The sequence below is a fragment of the Schistocerca serialis genome, chromosome 6 (genome assembly GCF_023864345.2).
Source record: "Schistocerca serialis cubense isolate TAMUIC-IGC-003099 chromosome 6, iqSchSeri2.2, whole genome shotgun sequence".
NCBI classification, from domain to species: domain Eukaryota; kingdom Metazoa; phylum Arthropoda; class Insecta; order Orthoptera; family Acrididae; genus Schistocerca; species Schistocerca serialis.
In genome coordinates this window covers 550,490,119-550,514,374 of record NC_064643.1, presented here as the reverse complement: position 1 = coordinate 550,514,374, position 24,256 = coordinate 550,490,119, and the positions used below count along the sequence as shown (strand labels likewise).

At 41.4% G+C, this 24,256-nt stretch overlaps 1 protein-coding gene across 1 annotated transcript in view; it reads left to right on the top strand.

The window, feature by feature from the left end:
• Nucleotides 1-7,732: 7,732 nt before the first annotated feature.
• Nucleotides 7,733-24,256, top strand: part of LOC126484978 (armadillo repeat-containing protein gudu) — a gene marked incomplete at its 5' end in the record, with an annotated part of 199,433 nt that continues 182,909 nt past the window's right edge. Inside the window, 2 exons of the mRNA XM_050108583.1 lie at nt 7,733-7,909; nt 19,521-19,667. Coding sequence (XP_049964540.1) covers nt 7,733-7,909; nt 19,521-19,667 — 324 coding nt within the window. The remainder of the gene's footprint in view (nt 7,910-19,520; nt 19,668-24,256) is intronic.

Here is a 24,256-nt window from a genome sequence, read left to right as displayed (position 1 = left end):
TCCTTCAGTATAGTACTGCGGAATCGGAAGCATAAGCGCCAAATAAGCGACTCTCTTTGTATATTCACTGCTCATTCCCAGAACCCTCCGATTAACTATTTCATGCAACTTTTTCCACTCTTCTCCAAACATTACAGATCAACGATGGCACTGTTTGTACTACTCAAAACGGTATATCGAACTGCTTCTTGTCATCATTGACTTCTTGCAAGTTAACATCCCCATTAGCTATGTTCTAATCAAGAAAATAATATTAAACAATGTAAAATATTGTGAAGGAAGTGAACCATGACATACGTTTGAAATACGTTGATTCATAAAAGACAACATTTGAATGCTTGCAAGAAATGTGATGACGAAGTGAAAGGACCAGGACCCGGACCAGAAGTTAGCAAAAAGTGATACAATTAGAGACAAGGATGGTTAGATAACATACTAATGATAAAATTGATTTCGATCAACTAGTGAAAATTTTATTGAAAATTCATAAAAAGTAAGTTTGCTTAAAATTCACTTCAGACTTTTTTTCCTAAGAACTAAAGTTAAAGGCCTTACCAAAACTTACTGCACTGAATGTCGTTAAATTAAAGGGCAGCAGCAACCCAATTAAAGGTAGAATGTTAGTGTAACTTGTCAAAAGATCGATGTTGCTAAATAACTAAAAGTAAATAGCAGGTAAAACGTACAATACGATCCATGTTGAGCAAATCTTTCTAATAATCAATCTTTCATAAAAAATATACTGAATTCTTTCTCCTATATGCCCATTGTGGTCAGTTAGACGTTAGATCTGTGCTTATCGTTTCGGTACTTTTTTTTTGTATGGATCAACTTGAAGAGAAATTTGTCCACCTATGAAGGCAGGCTTTAAATTGTAAGACATTTCCAGGGGAAGATGTGGACTCCGACCGCAATCTATTGGTTATTAACTACAGATTAAAACTGAAGAAATTGCAAAAAGGTAGGAATTTAAGGAGATGGAACCTGGATAAAATGGAAGAACCAGAGGTTGTAGAGAATTTTCAGAGAGAGCATTAGGGAACGATTGACAAGAACGGGGGAAAGAAATACAGTAGAATAAGAATGGATAGCTTTGAGGGATGAAATAGTGAAGGCAGCAGAGGATCAAGTGGGTAAAAAGACGAAGGCTAGTAGAAATCCTTGGGTAACAGAAGAGATATTGAATTTAATTGATGAAAGGGTAAAATACAAAAACGCAGTAAATGAAGCAGGCAAAAAGGAATACGAACGTCTCAAAAATGAGGTCGGCATGAAGTGCAAAATGGCCAAGCAGGGATGGCTAGAGGACAAATGTAAAGATCTAGAGGCATATATCACTAGGGGTAAGATGGATACTGTCTACAGGAAAACTGAAGAGACCTTTGGAGAAAAGAGAACCACTTGTATGTATATCAAGAGCTCAGATGGAAAACTAGTTCTAAGTAAAGACGGGAGGGCAGAAAGGTGGAAGGAGTATATAGAGGGGATGTACTTGAGAGAAATATTATGGAAATAGAAGAGAACATGGATGAAAATGGAATGGGAGATATGATACTGCGTGAAGAGTTTGACAGAGCACTGAAAGACCTAAGTCGAAACAAGACCCCGGGAGTAGACAACATTCCATCTGAACTCGTGGTAGCCTCAGGAGAGCCAGTCCTGACAAAACTCTACCATCTGGTGAGCAAGATGTATGAGACAGGAGAAATACCCTCAGACTTCAAGAAGAATATAATAATTCCAATCCCAAAGAAAGCAAGTGTTGACGGGTGTGAAAACGAAGGAAGTGAGACAGGGTTGTAGCCTATTCCTGATGTTATTCAATCTGTATATTGAGCAAGCAGTAAAGAAAACAAAATAAAAATCTGGAGTAGGAATTAAAATCCATGGAGAAGAAATAAAAACTTTGAGGTCTGCCGCTGACATTGTAATTCTATCTGGAGCAATGGGCAGTGTCTTGAAAGGAGAATAAAACATGAACATCAACAAAAACAAAACGAGGATAATGGAATGTAGTCGAATTAAATTGGGTGGTGATGCTGAGGGAATTAGAGTAGGAAATGAGACACTTAAAGTTGTAGATGGGTTTTGCTATCTGGATAGCAAAGTAACTGATGATGGTCGAAGTAGAGCGAATACAAAATGTAGGCTGGCAATGGCAAGGAAAGCGTTTCTGAACAAGGGAAATTTGTTAACATTGAGTATAGATTTAAGTGTGAGGAAGTCTTTTCTGAAAGTAATTGTTTGGGGTGTAGCCATGTATGAAAGTGAAACATGAACGATAAATAGTTTGGACAAGAAGAGAATAGAAGCTTCCGAAATATGGTGCTACAGAAGATTAGATGGGTAGATCACGTAACTAATGGGGAGGTACTGAATAGGACTGGGGAAATTGGTAGGACACATTCTGAGGCATATAGGGATCACCAATTTAGTATTGGATGGAAGCCTGGAGCGTAAAAATCGTAGAGGGAGACCAAGAGATGAGTACACTACGCAGATTCAGAAGTATGTAGATTGCAGTAGTTATTCGGAGATAAAGAGCTTGCACAGGATAGAGTAGCATGGACAGCTACATCAAACCAGTCTCTGGAGTGAAGACCACAACAATAACAACGATGAAGGCACTCCCACACTTTTTAATTGTTGGAGTAGAAAACTTATAAGTCTTCACCAAATCAGAATGAATTTACGTTGGCAATAAACTGCCAAAAACAAAGATACTGTTCCAAAAAATCAATAAACAAAACAGTTTGGCAAATATTAATTGAAAGTGACCTGCATTAATGCACAAAATATACCAACAGTACAAAAAAAACGCTTTAACTCCTGTGGGCGCCATCCGTCTACCTGGACGAGATCTTTTCACTCTCCTCTAGCAACTTCATTATAAAAGATCACCATACCTTTAGTATCTTCGGAGACTAAAACGCTATGAACATAGGTCATACAGAGAAATACTTAACCTTTGACCCTTACTGTATGCAGAGAAAGCCTTATATCTTCAGCGTTCTTTTTTTAACAGGAAATAACTGATATTTTGCATTATATCATACACCTGAAGCGCTAACGTTTAGGCCTCATTTTTCTGACCGGTAAATAACGAAAATTCCTGTAGTGTACAGTGTGCTAAATGATTTAGTTCTACTTTTAAGCGTTTAATATGTGTTGTAGTGCATGGTAAGTGTGATTGTTGCCATAGGGTTGTCAGACGGGGTTTGGTATATGTAGATTGCGGACTGGAATTCCACTGCGGCGACTGTAATGGGGAACTGAACTAGGCTCTCCCATCGGACTGTAGGCTCTGCAAAAAATACAAGGGAATCGCTGCACAGGAAGCAAAGATTTGTGACCTTCAGGCTGAATTAGAGCACACAAAACTTGAACGAGATGGGTTAAAGAGGGAAAAAGACCGTGGAAACTGGGTAAAGCTAACAAGTAACAGTTTCATCTACATCTCATTGTAGCATCTTACTCGTGTAGAAATGAAGTGGTAAAAGGGGGAATTATTACGTACGTTAAGGTGGAATACAAACCCAAAAACACCTTAACAAGTAGATTTTGTAGAAATCAGCGCACAGAATTAAGTCTTGTGAATTAACACTGAAAAACAGTTCACTTTTAACTGCAACTGCTTATAGATATCTGCTGGGAAATTTTGAACTGTTAATGAGGAATACTGATTCCCTACTAAGCTATCTTTCAGACAAAAACAAGCAGTTATAAGCCTGGTGTGATTTCAGTGTAGATTTTCTAAACGATTCTGATAGAAAAATCATCTGGAAACCTTGTTTGAATCCTACAATTTGATCTCAGTAATTGACTTTACAATAGGTGGAGACAGACTGTAGGACGGTAACTGATTACGTTTCCTTCGATGAATCTCAAAACAAGAAAATGACTATGTATCCAGTAACAAATGCTCTCTCTGAATATGACGCACAGTTAGTTAGAAGAAATGAGATAGTGCTTTGCAGTAGAGACACTGCTTGGTGGAAATCATTAGAACAAGTAATTATTCAAGGACGAAAATTTGGAAAATAGTTTACGAGAGATGACCTGTGAGGAAGTTTATAATGAACCAAACGCTGATATAAATGTAATCTATTCCATGAAAAATTCGTATCATTATTTGAAAACAGCTATCCACATAAGCTAATCAGAAAGGACACTAAAAAGCCAGTAAAACAATGGACTACTAGACAGGTTAAAGAACCTTGTGAAAGGTGAAGAGAACTTTATCTGTTGACAAGAACAATTAAAGATCTGGGAGTAGTTTTACACTGCAAAAACTACTCAAAATTATCGAGAAAAAAATAAGAATCAAGGAACATGCATATTATGTCAGAAATCAGTAACTCCGGCAACAGACTTAAGGCTATAGGAAATATGATAGAACGAGAGAGGACAACAAGCCACAGAACAGGGTAACGTCACTGTTAAATGGAAGGGCTATAAATGATCAGTCACAGGTAGTAGATAATATATAATAATTTCTTAAATGAAGTAGAAAATATAAGGACAAAAACTTCAAGAGAAAAATAAAAATAGTACATTGAAGAAGCAACTTTTACAAAATTCAGTCATATGGACGTCTCACCCACTTCTCTTACTGAAATTAAGAAAATCATATATTCTCTCAAAAATAAAAGCTCACCTGGATTTGTTTGAGTTTCCAACAGAGAACTAAAGACTGGTCCCATACAATAAGCACTCCCTTTCTGAAATATGTGATGAATAACTAACTAAGGGTATTTTTCTAGAGAGATTGAAATACGCCATTGTAAAACTCCTCTGTAAGGCATGTGTACCTCCTACAACACTGCAACCTGCAACACAGACACGTCCATTGGGTGGCCAAGCTTCAGACATCGTCTGCCGCGATAGTCACAGGTTCCTGCAAGCCAACCAATGGTCTGCGCTCGTCTCGATGTTAGTTAAAGTTCCAGACAACAACAACAACAGCAACACGCCGACTCGTTGTCTCAAGACAAATTAAAATTTGTGTCAAACTGGGGTTCGAACTCAGATGTCTTGCTTATCAAAAATAGTCAGCTATCTGATTTTTCTAAAGGTATCATAATTTCATTTCATTTTGTAATTAACACAAGCGTGAGACCGATTTTTTCCATATTTTGAAGTTTTTCGATCTGTAGTACCGTATCGTTGCTTCTACCTATCTGATTTGCAACAGAAGTCTCGAGTTAGAACTCCAGTTAAGACATTTGCACGCTTTGTGGTCTACAATCTGAAGACGGGTTTGATGCAGCTCTCCACGCTACTCTATCCTGTGCAAGCCTCTTCATCTGTGCATAACGACTGCAACCTAGCTCCATTTGAACCTGTTTGCTGTAGCAAAGCCCTATCTTTCTCTAAAGTTTTTACTCTCACACGTCCCTCCATAATCAAACTGACTGTACCCTGGTATCTCAGCGTCTGTCCTATCAATCGATTCATTCTTTTAGTCATGCTGTGCCATAAATTTCTTTTCTCGCCAATCCGATTCTGACCTCTTCTTTAGTTATCCGAACTACTCACCTAAGCTTCAGCATTATCATGTAGCGCCACATTTGTAAAGCATCTATTCTTTTCTTGTCTAAACATTTTATCGCCCACGTTTCACCTCCATATTGGCTACATTTCATACAAATATCTTCCGACAACTTTTCCTAACATTTTTAATTTGTACAAAATTGTTGAGGCTTTCGTGGCCACTTGTTGACCTATGACCTGTTGGTTTATGTTTTGGTTTCTTCGGCCGACATTTCCCTGATGTTTCACCAGCAAAGCTTAACCCTCAACCGCTGATGTTTCCACTTATTTCTTTGCTCCTTTGTTTTGAGGTTCTAGTAATACGTGCATCTCTCATCTATGGTAACAGGGCGGCTGAAGAGGTCGTCTGGATCGACCTGATCCAGCTGCTAGGTTTTCGCTGCTACCTCAGTTCCGCGGACTTTTTGAACTGATGTGAGCAGTCCCGGAATCCAACGAACAGCGATGTTTGTCATGTTCAAAATATGTGAAAAATCTCGAAAACTGATCAATGACTGATTTTGAGTTTTTCCCGCCACTGCCTCGATTGTGATACGTTGCTCTTCGAAGACCATGGCTCCCGTTTCTCTAGTGATTCCCAGTTCTTCACATAGAGGTGTAATGCCACTCCGTTCTTTGCCATTCAGAATTGTTAGAACACATTGGAAGCGACTACGCCACCTAAACAGTGTATGATGTGACGATATGTTGTTGCCACACTCTTCCACCTACAACGTGCTGACATGAGGAAAGTTTCCAACCGATTTCTCATCCACAAACAGCAGTTGCCTGGTGAAACGTTGTTGTGATGCCTCGTGTAAGGAGGAGAAATGCGTACCATCACGTTTCCGACTTTGATACAGGTCGGATTGTAGCCTATCGCGGTTTATCGTATCGCCACATTGCTGCTCGCTTTGGTCGAGATCCAATGACTGTTAGCAGAATATGGAATCGGTGGGTTCAGGAGGGTTATACGGAACGCCGTGCTGGATCCCAAAGGCCTCGTATCACTAGCAGTCGAGAAGACAGACATCTTATCCGCACGGCTGTAACGGATCGTACAGCCACGTCTCGATCCCTGAGTCAACATATGGGGACGTTTGAAAGACAACAACCATCTGCACGAACAGTTCGACGACGTTTGCAGCAGCATGGACTATCAGCTCGGAGACCATGGCTGCAGTTACCCTTGACGGTGCATCACAGACAGGAACACCTGCGATGGTGTACTCAACGACGAACCTGGGTGCACGAATGGCAAAATGTCGTTTTTTCGGATGAATCCAGGTTCTGTTTACAGCATCATGATGGTCGCATCCGTGTTTGGCGACATCGCGGTGAACGCATATAGGAAGCATGTATTCGTCATCGCCGTACTGGCGTGATGGTATGGGGTGCCAATGGTTACACGTCTCGGTCACCTCTTTTTCGCATTGACGGCACTTTGAACAGTGGACGTTACATTTCAGATGTGTTACGACCCGTGGCTCTACCCTTCATTCGATCCCTGCGAAACCCTACATTTCAGCAGGATAATGCACGACCGCATATTGCAGGTCCTGTATGGGCCTTTCTGGATACAGAAAATCTTCGACTGCTGCCCTGGCCAGCACATTCTCCAGATCTCTCACCAATTGAAAACGTCTGGTCAATGGTGGCCGAGCAACTGCCTCGTCACAATACGCCAGTCACTACTCTTGATGAACTGTGGTATCGTGTTGAAGCTGCATGGGCAGCTGTGCCTGTACACGCCATTCAAGCTCTATTTGACTCAATTCCCAGGCGTATCAAGGCCGTTATTACGGCCAGAGGTGGTTGTTCTGGGTACTGTATTCTCAGGATCTATGCACCAAAATTGCGTGAAAATGTAATCACATGTCAGTTCTAGTATAAAATATTTGTCCAATGAATACCCGTTTATCATTTGCATTTCTTCTTGGTGTAGCAATTTTAATGGCCAGTAGTGTACATGCTGTGGGGTGTGCACAGGGACTTGGACTACGGAAACTTCCCTGTAACGCACATTACGCTTTGTGTGTATGGAATTGGACGTTGGGGATTCACTTATAGTGTGTGCTGTGTGGTGTGCGCAGGGACTCGGACTGGAGGGGCTCTCCTATCAGGCACTGTGATTGGTGTTTGCAGGGATTTGGAGTTCGGGGATTCCCCAGTCCCACAAATGCCGGAGCGGGGCGGCGCAGCGGGCGGCGGCGGCCCCCGGGTGGTGCTGGTCACCGACCTGGACGACGGCAGCGACTCCTCCTCCACGGAGTCCTCCTCCTCCTCGGAGGACGAGTCGCGCTTCCAGGAGTCCGCCCGCAGCTCGGACCTCTCTTCCGAGTTCTGGCAGATCCAGAAGCTCGTCAAGTACATGAAGGCCAGTACTCGTCTGCACGGTGTCCATTCACACTTACCCACTCTTTGCACGTCTCCATTTCAGTTTAATCTCTGGAATCACTGTACTATTTCTCGGTTCTGTAGTTTGGATCTGTATCGCGTTTTCTGAGTAACTGTTCCTTTCGAGGTTGTCTGTCAGAGCAGGTTTCAAGGACGTTTCCGTAAGTAGCTTTCTTAGGAACAAAGACGCCTTTTGCAGTAACAAATTATGTATTTTTCAACAATCCCCTAATAACTTTTCAAAATAATCCCCTTTAAGCTTATACACTTTTCCCAACATCCTCACTAGTTTTTTCAGTCCCTTCAAGGTAGCAATTAGCGACCTCTAAAATATACTCTCTCAACGCTGACCACCTCATTTAAGCAGAATTTTTTTCCAGAAGGCCAGTTCCTCAACTCTGGAACCGGAAAAAATTTTAACAGAACAAATTCAGGCAAATAAGAGAGTGCAACAGCAACTCAAGGACTAGATTCAAATAACCAGTGGCGCGATGCAGCTAAACTCACTCCAGGGAAAAGCTAGGTTCACTCGAAGCCTACTGAGAAGTAGCTTCAAAACAACATCGATTGGCGGTGACAGCTCCAGATGAATTTGCTAGCTTGTTTAATCTCTGGAATCACTGTAATATTTCTCGGTTCTGTAGTTTCGATCTTTATCGCATTTTCTGAAGTAACGGTTCCTTTCGAGGCTGTCATAGCAGCTTTCAAGGACGTTTCAGTAAGGAGCTTTCTTAGGAACAAAGACGCCTTTTTCTGTAACAAATTATGTATTTTTCAACAATCCCCTAATAACTTTCAACATAATCCGCTTTAAGCTTACACACTTTTCCCAACATCGTCACCAGTTTTTTCAGTCCCTTCAAGGTAGCAATTAGCGAGCTCTAAAATGGTCTCTCTCAACGCTGATCACCTCATTTAAGCAGAATTTTTTACCAGGAGGCCAGTTCCTCAAATTTGGAACCGGAAATAATTTTAACAGAGCAAACTCAGACAAATAAGGGAATGCAACAGCAACTCAAGGACTACATTCAAATAACCAGTGACGCGATGCCGCTAAACTCACTCCAGGGGAAAGCTAGTTTCTCTCGAAGCCTGCTGGGAAGTGACTTCAAGAAGAAATCTGTTGGCGGTGACAGCTCCAGGTGAATTTGGTAGCATGTTGTCGTGGTCAAACATTTTTTCCTCTTTGATAAACGGAAACATATTACCTTTAATTTCCTGTCAAAAAGGTCCCGTATGCCACTATAGTACTATCGAGTGATCGTTTTTTCTTGTCTAAGAAGCTACATGGCACAAATCTGTTCGACCATCAACGAAAATTATAATCATCTTGGGGTTGAAGCTCTTTTTTTCCATGTTTGCTTTAAAAATAAGTATGTTTTTGGATAGGGTCCGCCTTCAGCAAGACACAATTTTTTTTTTTAACCCAAACATGTTTCACTGCAGTTGCAGCATCTTCAGTGGGCTTTCATTTTTCATCTGTTAAAGATAAACAGTGTTCTTTACTGTTTGTATACATGTAACTATTAGTTTGAAATCGTAATTAAAGTTATTTGAAAAAACACAAATTATGAATTCATACCTTTTTACCACATGTTGTGGTTTTTCTGATGTGTTGTGTTTCTACAGTGACTGTTTTGTTCCCCAGTTTGTCATCTGCACCCATTTATATCTTAAAGTAGATAAATTGTTTAAGCCAAAATTACGATTTGAAAAATTGTTATTTCTATGCCTGAAATTATTTAATTCTATGTGTGTGTGTGTGTGTGTGTGTGTGTGTGTGTGTGTGTGTGTGTGTGTGTGAAAAGGGGGAGAGAGAGAGAGAGAGAGAGAGAGAGAGAGAGAGAGAGAGAGAGAGAGAGTGAATGTGACAGTAGGATTTATTATTGTTTTATTTTTTTGTTTATATTTTTATTTTGTGTGTGAGGGGGGCTGTCGTGTTTTTACACGTTCAACTGTTCCACTGCTCGCTATGTTTGTTTTTACAGCTGGTAAACAGTGAAACAGTGACAGTGACAGTGGCAGAGTTTGAGAGTGATGAAGATGCAGAAAAAGAAAATGTAAGTGAAACATTACGTAAACAGACACACACACACACACACACACACACACATATATATATATATATATATATATATATATATATATATATATATATATATATAGTATTAAATAACTTCTGGCATAGAAATAACAAGTTTTCAAATCGTAATTTTGGCTGAAACAATTTATCTACTTTAAGGTATAAGTGGTTGCAGATGACAAACTGGGGAACAAACCAGTCACTGTAGAAACACAACACATCAGAAAAACCACACCATGTGGTAAAAAGGTATGAATTCATAATTTATGTGTTTTTTTTTCAAATATCTTTAATTACGATTTAAAAACTAATAGTTACATGTACACAAACAGTAAAGAACATTGTTTATCTTTAACAGATGAAAAATGAAAGCCCACTGAAGGTGCTGCAACTGCAGTGAAACATGTTTGGGTTTAAAAAAACAAAATTGTGTTTTGCTGAAGGCGGACTCTATCCAAAAACATACGTAATGAAAATTATGTTGTGGAATTTTCCAATCATCTCTCCAATATCCACACCTGCCTGGTACCCTGGGATATCCTCATAAAAAATAAATGTTAGACCTCGTAGGAACGCGTTGAAGCAACCTAACTGGTGTTATTGATAGTTTGCATTCTATACCTTCACACATTTTCCCACCAATATAAAAAATTGAGTCACTGAACGATACTGCTTGTTTTCCATCTCGACGAAAAACCTACGGCACAATTTACTGAAATATCTGTCATATCTAAATTAACCTTTGTCGGCCTGCAGATGGCGGTGTACCATGATAACCTCAACTTTCATTAGTAATGTCATCTGTCTTCAAACACACGTACTTACTGAGCCGCCCTCATAATGGCTGCCTGCATGAGCCACATATGGATGTTAAACTATATGATTTAAACCAACACGTACACAAAAAGTTCATATAAAATATTCTTTCCCAATGATGAACTCTTTGCAAACAATAGTCATTTGAAACAAATCGAATGTATTAATGTTTCTATTGAGTAAGGAATATGTCCCCTGTGAAGCATTCTATCCATTTTAATGAATTAAAATGTTATTGAATCTGTCGTTTAAGTTCATATTATAGAAACGTTCAAAACTTCGATAACGTGGAGAAACAGTCTTTAAACTTCTGACAACCTTTTAAATTGGAAAATATTCGTTCCTTTATTCGGGATACAGCAATGGCCCATATCAGAATATCACTCCTGTCCACGTGCGTTTCTACAAATCATTGTAACTTCCGAAATATTTATTTGCGGTTTGCGATAGGCCAACAGATATATTATGCTGTTTAAACATTCCAAACTATGAGTATAATTGGTGTCACGATAGCGCCCGTTAAACTACGGAATCTCTGGCTGGGTGGGTGGGGAGAGGGGGATGGGCAGCTGGCCTACCCTGTTCCTCGCCGCATACGCCCTGGAGTCTTCCTACCACGGCCGACACGAGCCATGGGGATGGAATGTTCACTCGCACGTTCCACCAACTACACTTTCCTAGGGATGTGGGATGTTGCCAAACTGTAGATGGTCGATAATAATCGACTCCAAAACGTCGATGATAAATGTATAGAACGGCGTAAAAAGCAACACACAAATACATCTTTATCATATTTAATAATCAATAAAAACAGGAAAAATTAATATTACATATATCACAAGGATATGTCAGATACTATCATACTTTCTTATTACCTGTTGGTAATTTCTTTAATGATCCAGGTATAAATCGATTCTTTCTGCGTAGTCCACGTTTAACGTAATCCGGAATTCCCCTCCAGTTTTATAGCACTTTTCGTGACGATGTAAGTGTTAAAAATATAATATATAAAGCATCGATAACGGTGACGTCGCTCGTCGGAGAATAGACTGCCGTATTCTTCCGTTAGCGTTTTTAATGTTAACACGGATAGCGTAAAAGTAAAAGAGAGTCCAGAGTGTTTATTATTCGTAGTAATTAGCTTTCGAAGGAATAAGAAAACTGTAAAAATAATTCGATAACTGGCGGAACGAAACTGTAAAACCTTAATTGTGGGTATGGTGGTTTCCTTTATACTGTACTTACGTGGATCAAATGTAACCATACATATCATAAACGGAAAATGTACTTACATAACTCGATGCACAGTTTTTAGCAATTAAAAAATGCGTTCGAAACTTTAGGGACCACACTACTTGGCATCAAGAAAATATTAACTGAATGGGCATTTAAAGGCGTCAGTCAACATTTAGCTAAAGCAACAGTCAATGTTCCTGCCTCAGTTCGTTCAGAAATATTCCTCCTCGCTTCCACCACAGCTACGTTTGGCAGGTCGCAAAAGTGTTTCACTGGCTTTGCTATGAGACAAGTTTACAAAGCGATTCGATTCAGTGACAACATAATTATCCACAGTGGTAACGAGTAGGCTGGGTTCATCAAGTTTGATTCCACGTGGAGACAATCGTGCCCGGCGACTATGTTCATTTCAAGTAGTAAAGGATGTAGCAGTCAATAGCAATGATGTTTATTGTGTATCTAGATTTCGGTCACTGTGTGGCCACTTTCAGTGCAGTAAATGTAGGTTAAAATATTAAAACCACTTGTATATATACGTGGACCCAACTGGACTGTTGATGTCAGAGGCTGAGTTCATCTCGTGTATACTGGACTTTGTGCATGTGCAAGTGTTTTTCATGTTTTAACTTGCATTTATTGCACTGAAGATGGCCATACAGTGACAGAAACCTAGATATGCAATAAACAGCACTGCAACGGATTGCTGTCTCCTTTTTGGTTTTACCTCATACAAAATTTAAATTCACCTCCTCTCCCCCCCCCCTCCCTTTCCCTCCCTCCCCTAGGTTGGGAGTCACTTCTCTACCTGATGTGCCAGAGGATGAGGACTTATCGATACGGGGAAACATGTACTCGACGCACGGTGAAGTTGCTCTTCATTCTAGTGTTAATGCCCGTTGGCTATTACATAACAGATTTCGTGACATATGGTAAGGAAGAGGTGGACCGATTCTCCAGACTGAAAAGCACTAGACTTTTACTTGTGGGCTACTCGTAAGCTGTCACGTATCGAGCCACGATAACAAAATGCAGAGCGTTTTGGCGTCTGTATTGTGGAATAGGGCCTTATTTAATCCCAGGCTACCTAGGATCCGACCTAAGGAGCCGCACCACATAAGTTTAAAATAGGAAATGAGTTTATTTTAATTGCCTGCCGTAGGCCTTCTTACAATCGTAAGAGACGTAGACATACCTATTTTGTATGAGCTTACTCGGCTGAATTTTTCAGTGGACAGCCGATACAATTTAAGTCAGGATTCACCACTCAAAGCCCGCAATTCCTTGCTTCAAATTCCCATTGGTGGCTGGTCATACCTGTAGTACTTCACTTCGACTTTTCGATGTACGGTTAACGGAATGTTTGCAGTTTGAAGTGAGCTCGATTTAGTTAGACACGGATTCTTGCGTCTTAAAGTTGTGAAAAGCTTAATGTTATATCGATGTACGGTGTGAAAGTTTGGGAATTGCCTGACAAGACAAAACACTGACTCGTGGCAACAATAGATGTCAGGTGATCGCCGTGCACATTTTAGTGAGAACAAAAAAACAAACAAAAGCAGTTTTAAAATATTGCTGTATACTTGTAAAAAATATTTTTGTGGCAACAATTATGGTACTACCAACAGGAACCAAACCAAGAAATTTATTCAGCCTCGCTATTACAGCAACGTTCGCCTCAGTAGCTCAGTGCTCAGCGTGTCTGGCTGATGTGCGGAGGACCCGGATTCGATTCCAAGTAGTGACATGGAATTTGCTTGCTGGGAGGACTGGAGCGAGCGCACTCAGCCTCGTGATGCCAATTGAGGAGCTACTTGTAGGAGAAGTAGCGACTCCAAGGTCTAAAAAAGCGCCAAAGGCGAGGAGAGCAGTATGCCGACCCCACGCCCCTCCATTTTTTTTCATTAATTACTCTTCTGACTGGTTTGATGCGACCCGCCACGAAATCCTCTCCTGCGTAAACCTCTTCATCTCAGAGTAATACTTGTGTCCTATAGCCTCAATTATTTGCTGTATGTACTCCAATCTCTGCATTCCTCTGCAGTTTTTTTCCCTTTACAGTTTCCTCTAATACCATGGAAGTCATTCCCTGATGCCTTAATGGACATCCTTTCATCCTGTTCCTTCTTCTTGTCAGTGTTCCCCACATATTCCTTTTCTCGCCAGTTCTGCGCAAAACATCCTCGTTTCTTACCTTATCGGTCCACCTAATTTTCAACTCTTTCTGTTGTCCTCTATTCCCGTTTTCCCACAGTCCATGTTTCACTACCATGCTATCCTGTACTCTAAACATACACTCTCAGAAATTTCTTCCTTAATTAAGACCTATGTTTGATACTATACTTCCTTTTTTTGCCAGTGCTAGTCTTCCTTGTACGCCCTCCTTTCTCCGTCTACCCTTTTTTTTTCCTTCTTATGTAGCAGTATTCCTTAACTTCATCCACTTTCGTGATCCCCAAGTCTCATATGAAGTTTATCGCTGCTCTCAGTTCTACTCTTTCTCATTACTTTCGTTTCTCTTCGATTTATTCTCAGTCCATATTTTGTACTCTTTAGACTGTCCATTTCTTTCAACAGATCCTAAAATTCTTTTTAACTTTCAGTTAGGATAGCATAGTCATCAGCGAATCTTATCATCGATATCCTTTCACCCTGAATTGTAATCCATTGCACTTCGATGTATAGATTGAATAATAGGGGCGAAAGATTACATCCCTGTCTTACGTCCTTTTTAATCCAAGTACTCCGCACTTCAGTTTTATTGTTCCTTCTTGGATCTTGGACATAATGTATGTTACACGTTTCTCCCTATAGTTCATCCATATTTTTCTGAAAATTTCGGACATCTAGTACCATTGTGAACACTTTTTCCAGGTCGACAAACGTACGAACTTGTCTTGCTTTTTCTTTAGTCTTTCTCTCCATTTTCAACGGCAACGTCACAATTGCCTCCCTCGTCCCTTTACCTTTCCTAAAGTGAAACTGATCGTTCTCTAACAGTCCCATCCTTCTGTATATTATTCTTATTACCAACTTGGAGGCATGATCTGTTAAGCTGAGTGTGCGATGATTCTCGCACTTGTCGGTTCTTGCTATCTTCGGAATTGTGTGGATGAAGTTTTTCCGAAAGTCTCACGGTTTATCACTAGTCACATAGATTCTACCGACCAGCCTGAATAGTCGTTTTGGGGTCACTTCCCACAATGAATTTAGAAATTCCAATGGAATGTTATCGATCCCTTTTGCTTTACTTGACCTTACGTCACCCAAAGATCATTTAAATTCTGATACCAATACTGGGTTCCATATCTGTTCCTTGTCGACTCCGGTTTCTTATTTTATCACGTCATACAGTATCCAAATGACGCCATCGGTAGAGGATAACACGGCAGTCGGTCGGTCCCAACTGTAGCTTTAACGAAGGGCTTTGCTTTGCTATTATAGCAATATGGGACGTTGTAACGTAACACACCGAACTATTGTCGCAGCGTATACATCATCGTAAGCGAACGACAACAATGTATTTTTCCGTGTAACCTTTTATTATGGCTAGCAAAAGAAAAACAACTAATCGCCCTAAAAAGATCATTTATAAAGCAGAAGTGACAAACGAAAATTCCTTTCGTTTTTTCAATCTCATCAACTCTTTGAATCATAAGTGGCATAGGAAAATTTTATACAGTGAGATACAATAAAAAACCTTAAATGCAGTGTTACAAGTGTTTAATTCCAAAATTGCTCTAGAATACTATTTTGTTGAGCTAATTATCACGAAAGCGGGTCCAACACAACAGGTTCAGCCCAGAGATCTATGAACCCTAAATACTAACCTGCTGTAGAAACCTGTTCATCTGGGATTCAATGCGACGACGGGTTGGTGAATATATCAATACCAGCAGAGGGCATTTAGAACTTTTCATGCAAGAACCAGTTAATGTGGTTCGCTGGTACATTCTGTTCCTGACGGTTAAAGTACTGTTGAGAGTTATAGAAAAGGTACTGTAACCTGGAATTAGATGGTTTCCGGACCAGCTTCAAAATTAAATATTTTCTTCTCCTATGTAAGAGGAATGTGTTCTGAAAGCAGTCTCGCTGCATTTATTTTTACAACATTTATGAGGTCCGTGGGACCACGGTAGCCACACCTACTTGTTCACAGAGCGAGCCAGTACATTGTTTATAGAATACTAATAAGAAAATATATAATCAACGGAAGTAATAAAACACGAAAAAATGTGTGTCACAGATAAATGTTTTCAACCACTGAAAGAAAGTCATCCGCAGCTCGTGGTCGTGCGGTAGCGTTCTCGCTTCCCACGCCCGGGTTCCCGGGTTCGATTCCCGGCGGTGTCAGGGATTTTCTCTGCCTCGTGATGACTGGGTGTTGTGTGACGTCCTTCGGTTAGTTAGGTTTAAGTAGTTCTAAGTTCTAGGGGACTGATGACCATAGATGTTAAGTCCCATAGTGCTCAGAGCCATTTTTTAGAGAAAGTCGTGGACAAAATACAAGGAGTGGTGCACAAAGAAACATTCCAACCCGGACTTGAAAGAATTCCGAGATACCTGCACAACGCCCTACACGAATTTCGCGAACTTACGAGGCAGATCTGACTGACCATCCTAATCTGGCCCAAAGCTGTTGTTGATTGAAGCACAGAGCTGCCCAAAACATAACACGATACAATTGTTCTGTCTCTTCGCGATCCGCCACGTAATACTACAGCAGACTAAACGATAAACTTAGCGTGAGTACGGGAAGTTACTTCTAGAAAAGTATGAGAATCCTGTAATGAATAGCCGGCCGAAGTGGCCGTGCGGTTAAAGGCGCTGCAGTCTGGAACCGCAAGACCGCTACGGTCGCAGGTTCGAATCCTGCGTCGGGCATGGATGTTTGTGATGTCCTTAGGTTAGTTAGGTTTAACTAGTTCTAAGTTCTAGGGGACTAATGACCTCAGCAGTTGAGTCCCATAGTGCTCAGAGCCATTTGAGCCTGTAATGAATAAAAACTCTACACTCTAGATCCTAGGAGCTGGAGAAGGTGGGAGACAGAACCTCTCTTGCCAGTTCTTGCGGACGCTTATGGGTGTGAGACACTAGTAGCTGTAAGGGATAAGTTGAGGGCAGTAGTATTTTCTTTGATTTAACAAAGGCACTTTATTGTGTGGACCATGCAGCATTTTCAGTTTAGTTGGAACATTGTGGAATCAGCGAAGAGGCACAACAGTGGTCCAATTTATGTCTGAAAAACTGGAAGCAAAACAGTGTCCTCCAGTGTTAACGTACAGGGAAGAGATTTGAATTTGATTTGGAGGAGGGGGGGAGGGGCGGGAAGAAAAGTCATGTAAAGTGGGGTATACCACACGGTTCTATTCTGGATCCATTGCTTTTCTTGATGCTTATGATAGATGACTCTAACATTTTTTTTCTTTTCAAATGGTACAAGCGATAGTCAGAAGACATGAAACGTAATATAAATGAGGTAGCTAATAGCCTAGTCAGTAACATCAGTTTGTGGCATTCGGAGAACAGATTACAGCTTAACTACAAAGAATCGCAATGAATATATTTTCTGACACAGAATTCTTCTGAAAGCGAAATTTTACTGTCTCATGGAGGCCAAACAGTCAGTGAAGCAGGTCATTTGATACATTTGGACTGAGAGTATATGGTAGGCTTTGTTGGAAGTGTAACATAAAGAAGTTGTGCAGAAGTTGAATACTGCTATTTTACTAAAGAATGATCTCCGCTGTCTGTGACACTAAACGTGAAAGCTTGTTTATATTGCTTAGTTTCACTCTATTACCACGTGCCTTGTTATATTTTGGGGCTGCTCTGCGATTCCACCAACAATAGTCTTATGCCAGATTAGATCGTTCAGTCTGATCTGTCGGTTCGCGAAATTCGTGTAGGGCGTTGTTCACATCGCTAGGAATACTTTCAAGCTAGAGTTCGAAAATTTCTTTGTGGCACAATCCTATTTTGTATGAGAGTTCCTCTCAGTGGTTGAGAAATTTTCTCTGTAACGAGTTATTTGTTCTTGTACTCTCTCACATTTTTTCGCGTTTTATTAATTTTTGTTAATTCTACAAATAAAGTATTTAACTCGTTTTCTGACCAAATGTGGTTTCACGGATCTCATAATACTATTAAAAAAGTACATCCAGACTGATTTCATAACACATTCCTCTTGTTTAGAAGAAGGAAATATTGTATTTGGAAGCTGATCCGAAACCCTATATTTCCAGGTTAGACTACATTTTCTAATCTGTGAACTATTCCTTAGTTGTGGGGAAGATGATGAACCACCAGCCAACATGAAACCCTTTCTTTCCATGAAATGTTCAAAATGCTCTCCGTTAGTACTGATACATGCACCACATGCACCAATCCGTCGTCGCATTCAATCCCAGCCTTTGACAGGAGGACCTTATTTGGAGTTCATAGACCTCTAAGCTGAACGTGTGGTGTGGGCCCTGCGAGGACAAATTTTGTGGTAATTAGCTTGACAAAATAGTTGTTTATAGCAATTTTCGAATCAAAAAACCCGTAACACATTACTTAAGGTTTTTTATTTGACTGTATAAAATTTTCTGATGCAATTTATGATTTAGTGAATTGAAGAGGCTGAAAAAATGAAAAGAATTTTCGTTTGACACTTATGCTTTGAAATTCTCCTTTCTAAGGCGACTGGTTTGTGTTTTATGGCGGACCGCAATAAGAGAGAAATAAAGTCTTTAATATTACATTGTTGTTATTCGTTTACGGTGATGTGTTTGCTGCCATAGTCCTTCTGTGTATTATGCTACAATGTCCCATGTCGCTGAAATAGCAAATCAAAGCAAAGCTCCGCGTTATGTCTCAGATGGGTTAATCGGGTCCGACCGACCGGCTTCTCATCCTCAGCCAATGACGTCATTTGGACGCAGTATGGAGGGGCGTGAGGTCAGCACACCGCTCTCCCATGCCGATGGCGGCTATCTATTCCCTGGAGCCGCAATTTTTTTTTAATTTTATGTTTGGCTTTCCCCCACCCACCCCACCTCATCCCCATCAAAGAAATGGTTCAAATGGCTCTGAGCACTATAGGACTTAACATCTGTGGTCATCAGTCCCCTAGAACGTAGAACTACTTAAACGTAACTAACCTAAGGACGTCACACACATCCATGCCCGAGGCAGGATTCGAACGTGCGACCGTAGCGGTCGCACGGTTCCAGACTGAAGCGCATAGAACCGCTCGGCCACTCTGGCCGGTTCATCCTCATCCCTCCCACCCGACGTTCCTTTGGAAAATTTCTGTTGATGCTCATGGTTACACCCTAATTTTCCTTAATTGGGAGGGGAGGGCATCGTTTCCAGGTGATTCGTCTTCCTCCTAGATATGTTCTGTAACTATAACGAGGGACATACTCTTTGACTTTTACTTGTGCATAATTGAAATTATGTTTTCGATGTGTAGTCAGGAAACCAGACAGCGACGGTTATCGCACTCTGCTGCCTCAAGGACCACGACCTCACCACCGACGCCAACCAGACGGCCATAAGAGATACCGGAGGACTGGAAGTTCTGGTTAACCTGATTGAAACTGACGACTTCAAGTGCAAGGTAACAAGCCTACAATTACATCAAAGGTTAAATTCTGAAATAAAATAGCTTTTCATGACAGCCGTATATCGATTATGACATTCCACATAGTATATCTTGCAGCATATTTGTCTGTTCGAGATTTGTACAACCGTCTGTCCAATGCTGATCGAGCAAAAATTGGTTCTATACTCGATGATTTCAGCAGCTTACGGCAGTGCAGTACCCACTCATGTTGTGCAGTATTCCCTTGGCTCTGAAATTGGTGTGCTTCTCAAATCGTCTTCATCTTAAGGTATAGCTAGAAATGTAAGAGGAGAAGGGAGCCCGGAGAACCTGTGATATTCTGTCTCTGAAGAGATGGCCTGATCAACTGGTCCAAGCTTATGATGCAAGATTTCCTGTTAGTTAAGAAAAAAAGCCGGACAAGTTCGAGTAGGACACGCACACCGAGGGTTCCTGAAAAACTTAGTTATGTATACAGATAGTTCGTCAATCCTGGTAATCAAGAAGCTCGACGATCTTTCCCTGTAGTCGACATTGATATAGACAAGATAGACGTCTACGCATTTCTGAGAAAAATTTGTCTTAATAGGACACACAAATAGTCGGATAACAAATGACAAAAACAGTTTTTTCGTGTGATGTACAAGGGTTACTCCAAAAGAAATGCACACTATTTTTTAAAAAATTCATCTTTCATTCTACATGTTTGAAAGTTTTACAGCGTGTAGATACATCCTTTACGAACAATATTTTCATTTCTCCACATAATTTACATCCCTCTCAACTACCTTACGCCATCTTGGAACCAGCGCCTGTATACCCGCACGGTAAAATTCTGGACCAACTTGTTGGAGCCACTGTCTGGCAGCGCGCACAAGAGAGTCATCATCTTCAAACCTTGTTCCACGAAGAGAGTCTTTCAGTTTCCCAAAGAGATTATAGTCACATGGAGCCAGGTCAGGACTGTAAGGCGGGTGTTTCAGTGTTGTCCATCCGAGTTTTGTGATCACTTCCATGGTTTTTTGACTGACATGTGGCCGTGCATTGTCATGCAACAGCAAAACATCCTGCTTTTGCCGATGTGGTCGAACACGACTCAGTCGAGCTTGAAGTTTCTTCAGTGTTGTCACATATGCATCAGAATTTGTGGTGGTTCCACTTGGCATGATGTCCACAAGCAAGAGTCCTTCGGAATCTAAAAACACCATAGCCATAACTTTTCCAGCAGAAGGTGTGGTTTTGAATTTTTTTTCTTGGGTGAATTTGCATGATGCCACTCCATTGATTGCCTCTTCGTCTCTGGTGAAAAATGATGGAGCCATATTTCATCACCTGTCACAATTCTTCCAAGAAATTGATCTCCACCATTCTGGTATTGTTCCAAAACTTCGCTGCATACCGTTTTTCTTGTTTCTTTGTGAGCCACTGTCAACATCCTCGGAACTCACCTGGCACAAACCTTTTTTAACGCCAACACTTTCAGTATTCTGCAAACACTTCCTTCCCCTATCCCAACGTAGCGTAACAATTCGTTCCCGAGCGGTCTAAGGCGCTGCAGTCATGTACTGTGCGACTGGTTCCGGCGGAGGTTCGAGTCCTCCCTCTGGCATGGGTGTGTGTGTTTGTCCTTAGGATAATTTAGGTTAAGTAGTGTGTAAGCTTAGGGACTGATGACCTTAGCAGTTAAGTCCCATAAGATTTCGCACACATCTAAACATTTGAACAATTCGTTCACTGTGATGCGTCTCTCAGCAGTCACCAATTCGTTAACTCTCTGCACATTGTCAGGAGTGTGTGCAGTACGAGGCCTGCTGCTGCGAGGACAATCCTCAATACTGCCGTGCCCGCTTTCGTCACGTAACCTGCTTGCCCACCGACTAACTGTACTGCGATCGACAGCAACACCTTTTTCAACCTCTTGTGGATGTTTCCCACTGCCTCGTTTTCACAGCACAGGAATTCTATGACAGCCGGCCGGGGTGGCCGAGCGGTTCTAGGTGCTACAGTCTGGAACCGCGCGATCGCTACGGTCGCAAGTTCGAATCCTGCCTCGGGCATGGATGTGTGTGATGTCCTTAGGTTCGTTAGGTTTAAGTAGTTCTAAGTTCTAGGGGACTGATGACCTCAGAAGTTAAGTCCCATAGTGCTCAGAGCCATTTGAACCATTTGAATTCTATGACAGCACGTTGCTTCTGACGAACGTCACGTGTAGCAGCCATCTTGAAGACAGGCTGTGATGGCGCCACTCACGGGAACATGTTGAACTACGTTTGAAAACAAGTGAGGAGGAAGTCTCTACACACTGTAAAACTTTCACACATGCAGAATGAAAACTGTATTTTTACAAAAATAGTGTGCATTTCTTTTGGAGTGACCTTCGTAATTACAAATTAACAATTGTATTTTTTCCTTTACAAGAACTGTGAGACTTTGCGCCTTGGCAAATTTCACGATTCTAGGTCGACAGGAAGTACCCTACAGCTTTTGATGACTGAGTTTGCTAGTATCAAATTATGTGACATAAATGGCCGTATCTTTTGATTACATAGACTTAGAAACTAACTTTGTGTTCTGCCTTACTGCAAGTCTTGTCATGGGGAAGCCTCATCAGAGAGGTCCACCGCATGAGTGTCCAGGAAAGTGACTCCAGTGGTGTCTTCCCGTTGCCTTCCACTGGTGATAATGAAATGATAATGAGGACAACACAACATCCAGTCCCTGAATGGAGAAACTCTCCGACCTAGCCGGGATTCGAAACCGGGCCCCTTGGCGTGACAAGCCGCAGCGCTGACCACTCAGCTATCGGGGAAGACATAGAAGCTTTCATTTATTACACCGAGAAGACACTGTATACCTTAGCATGCGACATACATTTCATATATATAAGTCAACCGGTTCCTGAGAAAAAAGGGGATCTTAACAGACGGTCCGGCAGACAGAGAGTCGGATAACAAATTAAAAAAGAACATCTTATGTTATAGTTAGAGATTAACAGTTTTCTGATTTTTTCCTTTAGCTGTACTGTGAAATGATTCCAGGTCAACGAGAAGTTCCATATATGTTTTGATGAGTCAGTTTGTGAGTATTAAAATATGTGACATAGATGGTAGTGTCTTTTGATTGCACTAAAGAAAGCAGCTAGCGTCATCTTCACTTCGCTTAAAATCGTTCATATTCTTCAACACAGTGACTTGTGTACATTACTCACAAATCTCCAAACTCTTCTGCTTACATCTCATCTCATCCACTCGAGACTATGAACTACTTGCAAATAAGGTTCTTCGGATCGTGAAGATAAATTTTAGAATGAACGCGTAAAATAAGAAATTATTGTTCATATATCTGTCCTTCAATAATGCATAAGCTACATATATTATATGCCATAATACAGTGCCAGAGAAACACCTTTTAGAGGTTTCCGATTCACTGAAGATTTATTATTGCAGTGGTGCATGTGGTGTACATGAAATGATTATATTTACAGATCTATAGCACAAGCGGTTCTGAGGTACCAGGTATCGACCCAAGCTGAAGCAAACCGTATTAGTACGTGGTGTAGCCTCCACGAGCTGCAATGCAGCCACTGACTCTGACATCCAGTCGACAGTACAGATGGCGAATACTGTCCTCGGATATGATATGCCATCCTGTTCGACCTGTTCACGTAGTTCTACAAGAATAAGAGTTGTTGGTTGACAAGTCGCTCGGGGCACTTGTCTCGACTGGCGACGAGTCCAGAGAACGTGCCGGGCAGGGAAGTTACTGAACGTCTTCCAAGAGCATGCTGAGTTTCACTGGCAGTGTATGGGCAAGCATTATAATATCTGAATAACACATCACTTTCGTGTTGCAAGAATATCAAAAGAACGGGTTTCACAATATTCTACACGTACCGTGTGCTTGTTAGCATCCCCTCTATGAATACCAAAGGCGAAAGAGAGTTGTAGCCTATTTTATCCCAAACCATAAGCCCTTGGGTGGGGCAGTGTGCCTTGGACGAATACACTCGGGAGGTAGCACTCACCAGGTCTACATCGTGAGTGCAAGCGACCATCACTTGCGTGAAAGCAGAATCTGCTTTCATCGCTGAAGACTACGGCGTGCCGTTCCATCTTCCGAGCGATCTCTGACGGCTCCAGTCGAGCCGTGGACGTCGATGCTGTGGTGTGCGTGGAAGACAGGCTAGAGGTGTGCGTGCCCGTACTCCCACTGCTAATAACCGGCTCGCCAGAGATCGTGTTGACACATCTGGACTCTGAAGCCTTTTCATCTGTGCTGTGGAAGCTGTACGATCTGACACTGCTGCCCCTACAATATGACCAACCTGGTGAGCGTCTGTACTCTGTACCCTGTCTACTGGCGTGAGGATGTTCACGTGACCACTGATACCAGCATCATTGCACAACTGACGCAGTACGTCCGATTTGTGTGGCAATGCTGCGAAAGGACCATCCCACCACTAGGAAGGCTACAATGTGACCTCTTTCAAACTCGCTCAGTTGGCTGCAGGAAGCACGGTTGCATCTTCATTGTATGGCTGCCTGCTTGCTTCACTCGTTTGCACCACAATGAGCCTTCTGGCAGTGAGAATTTCCTATTAAGAG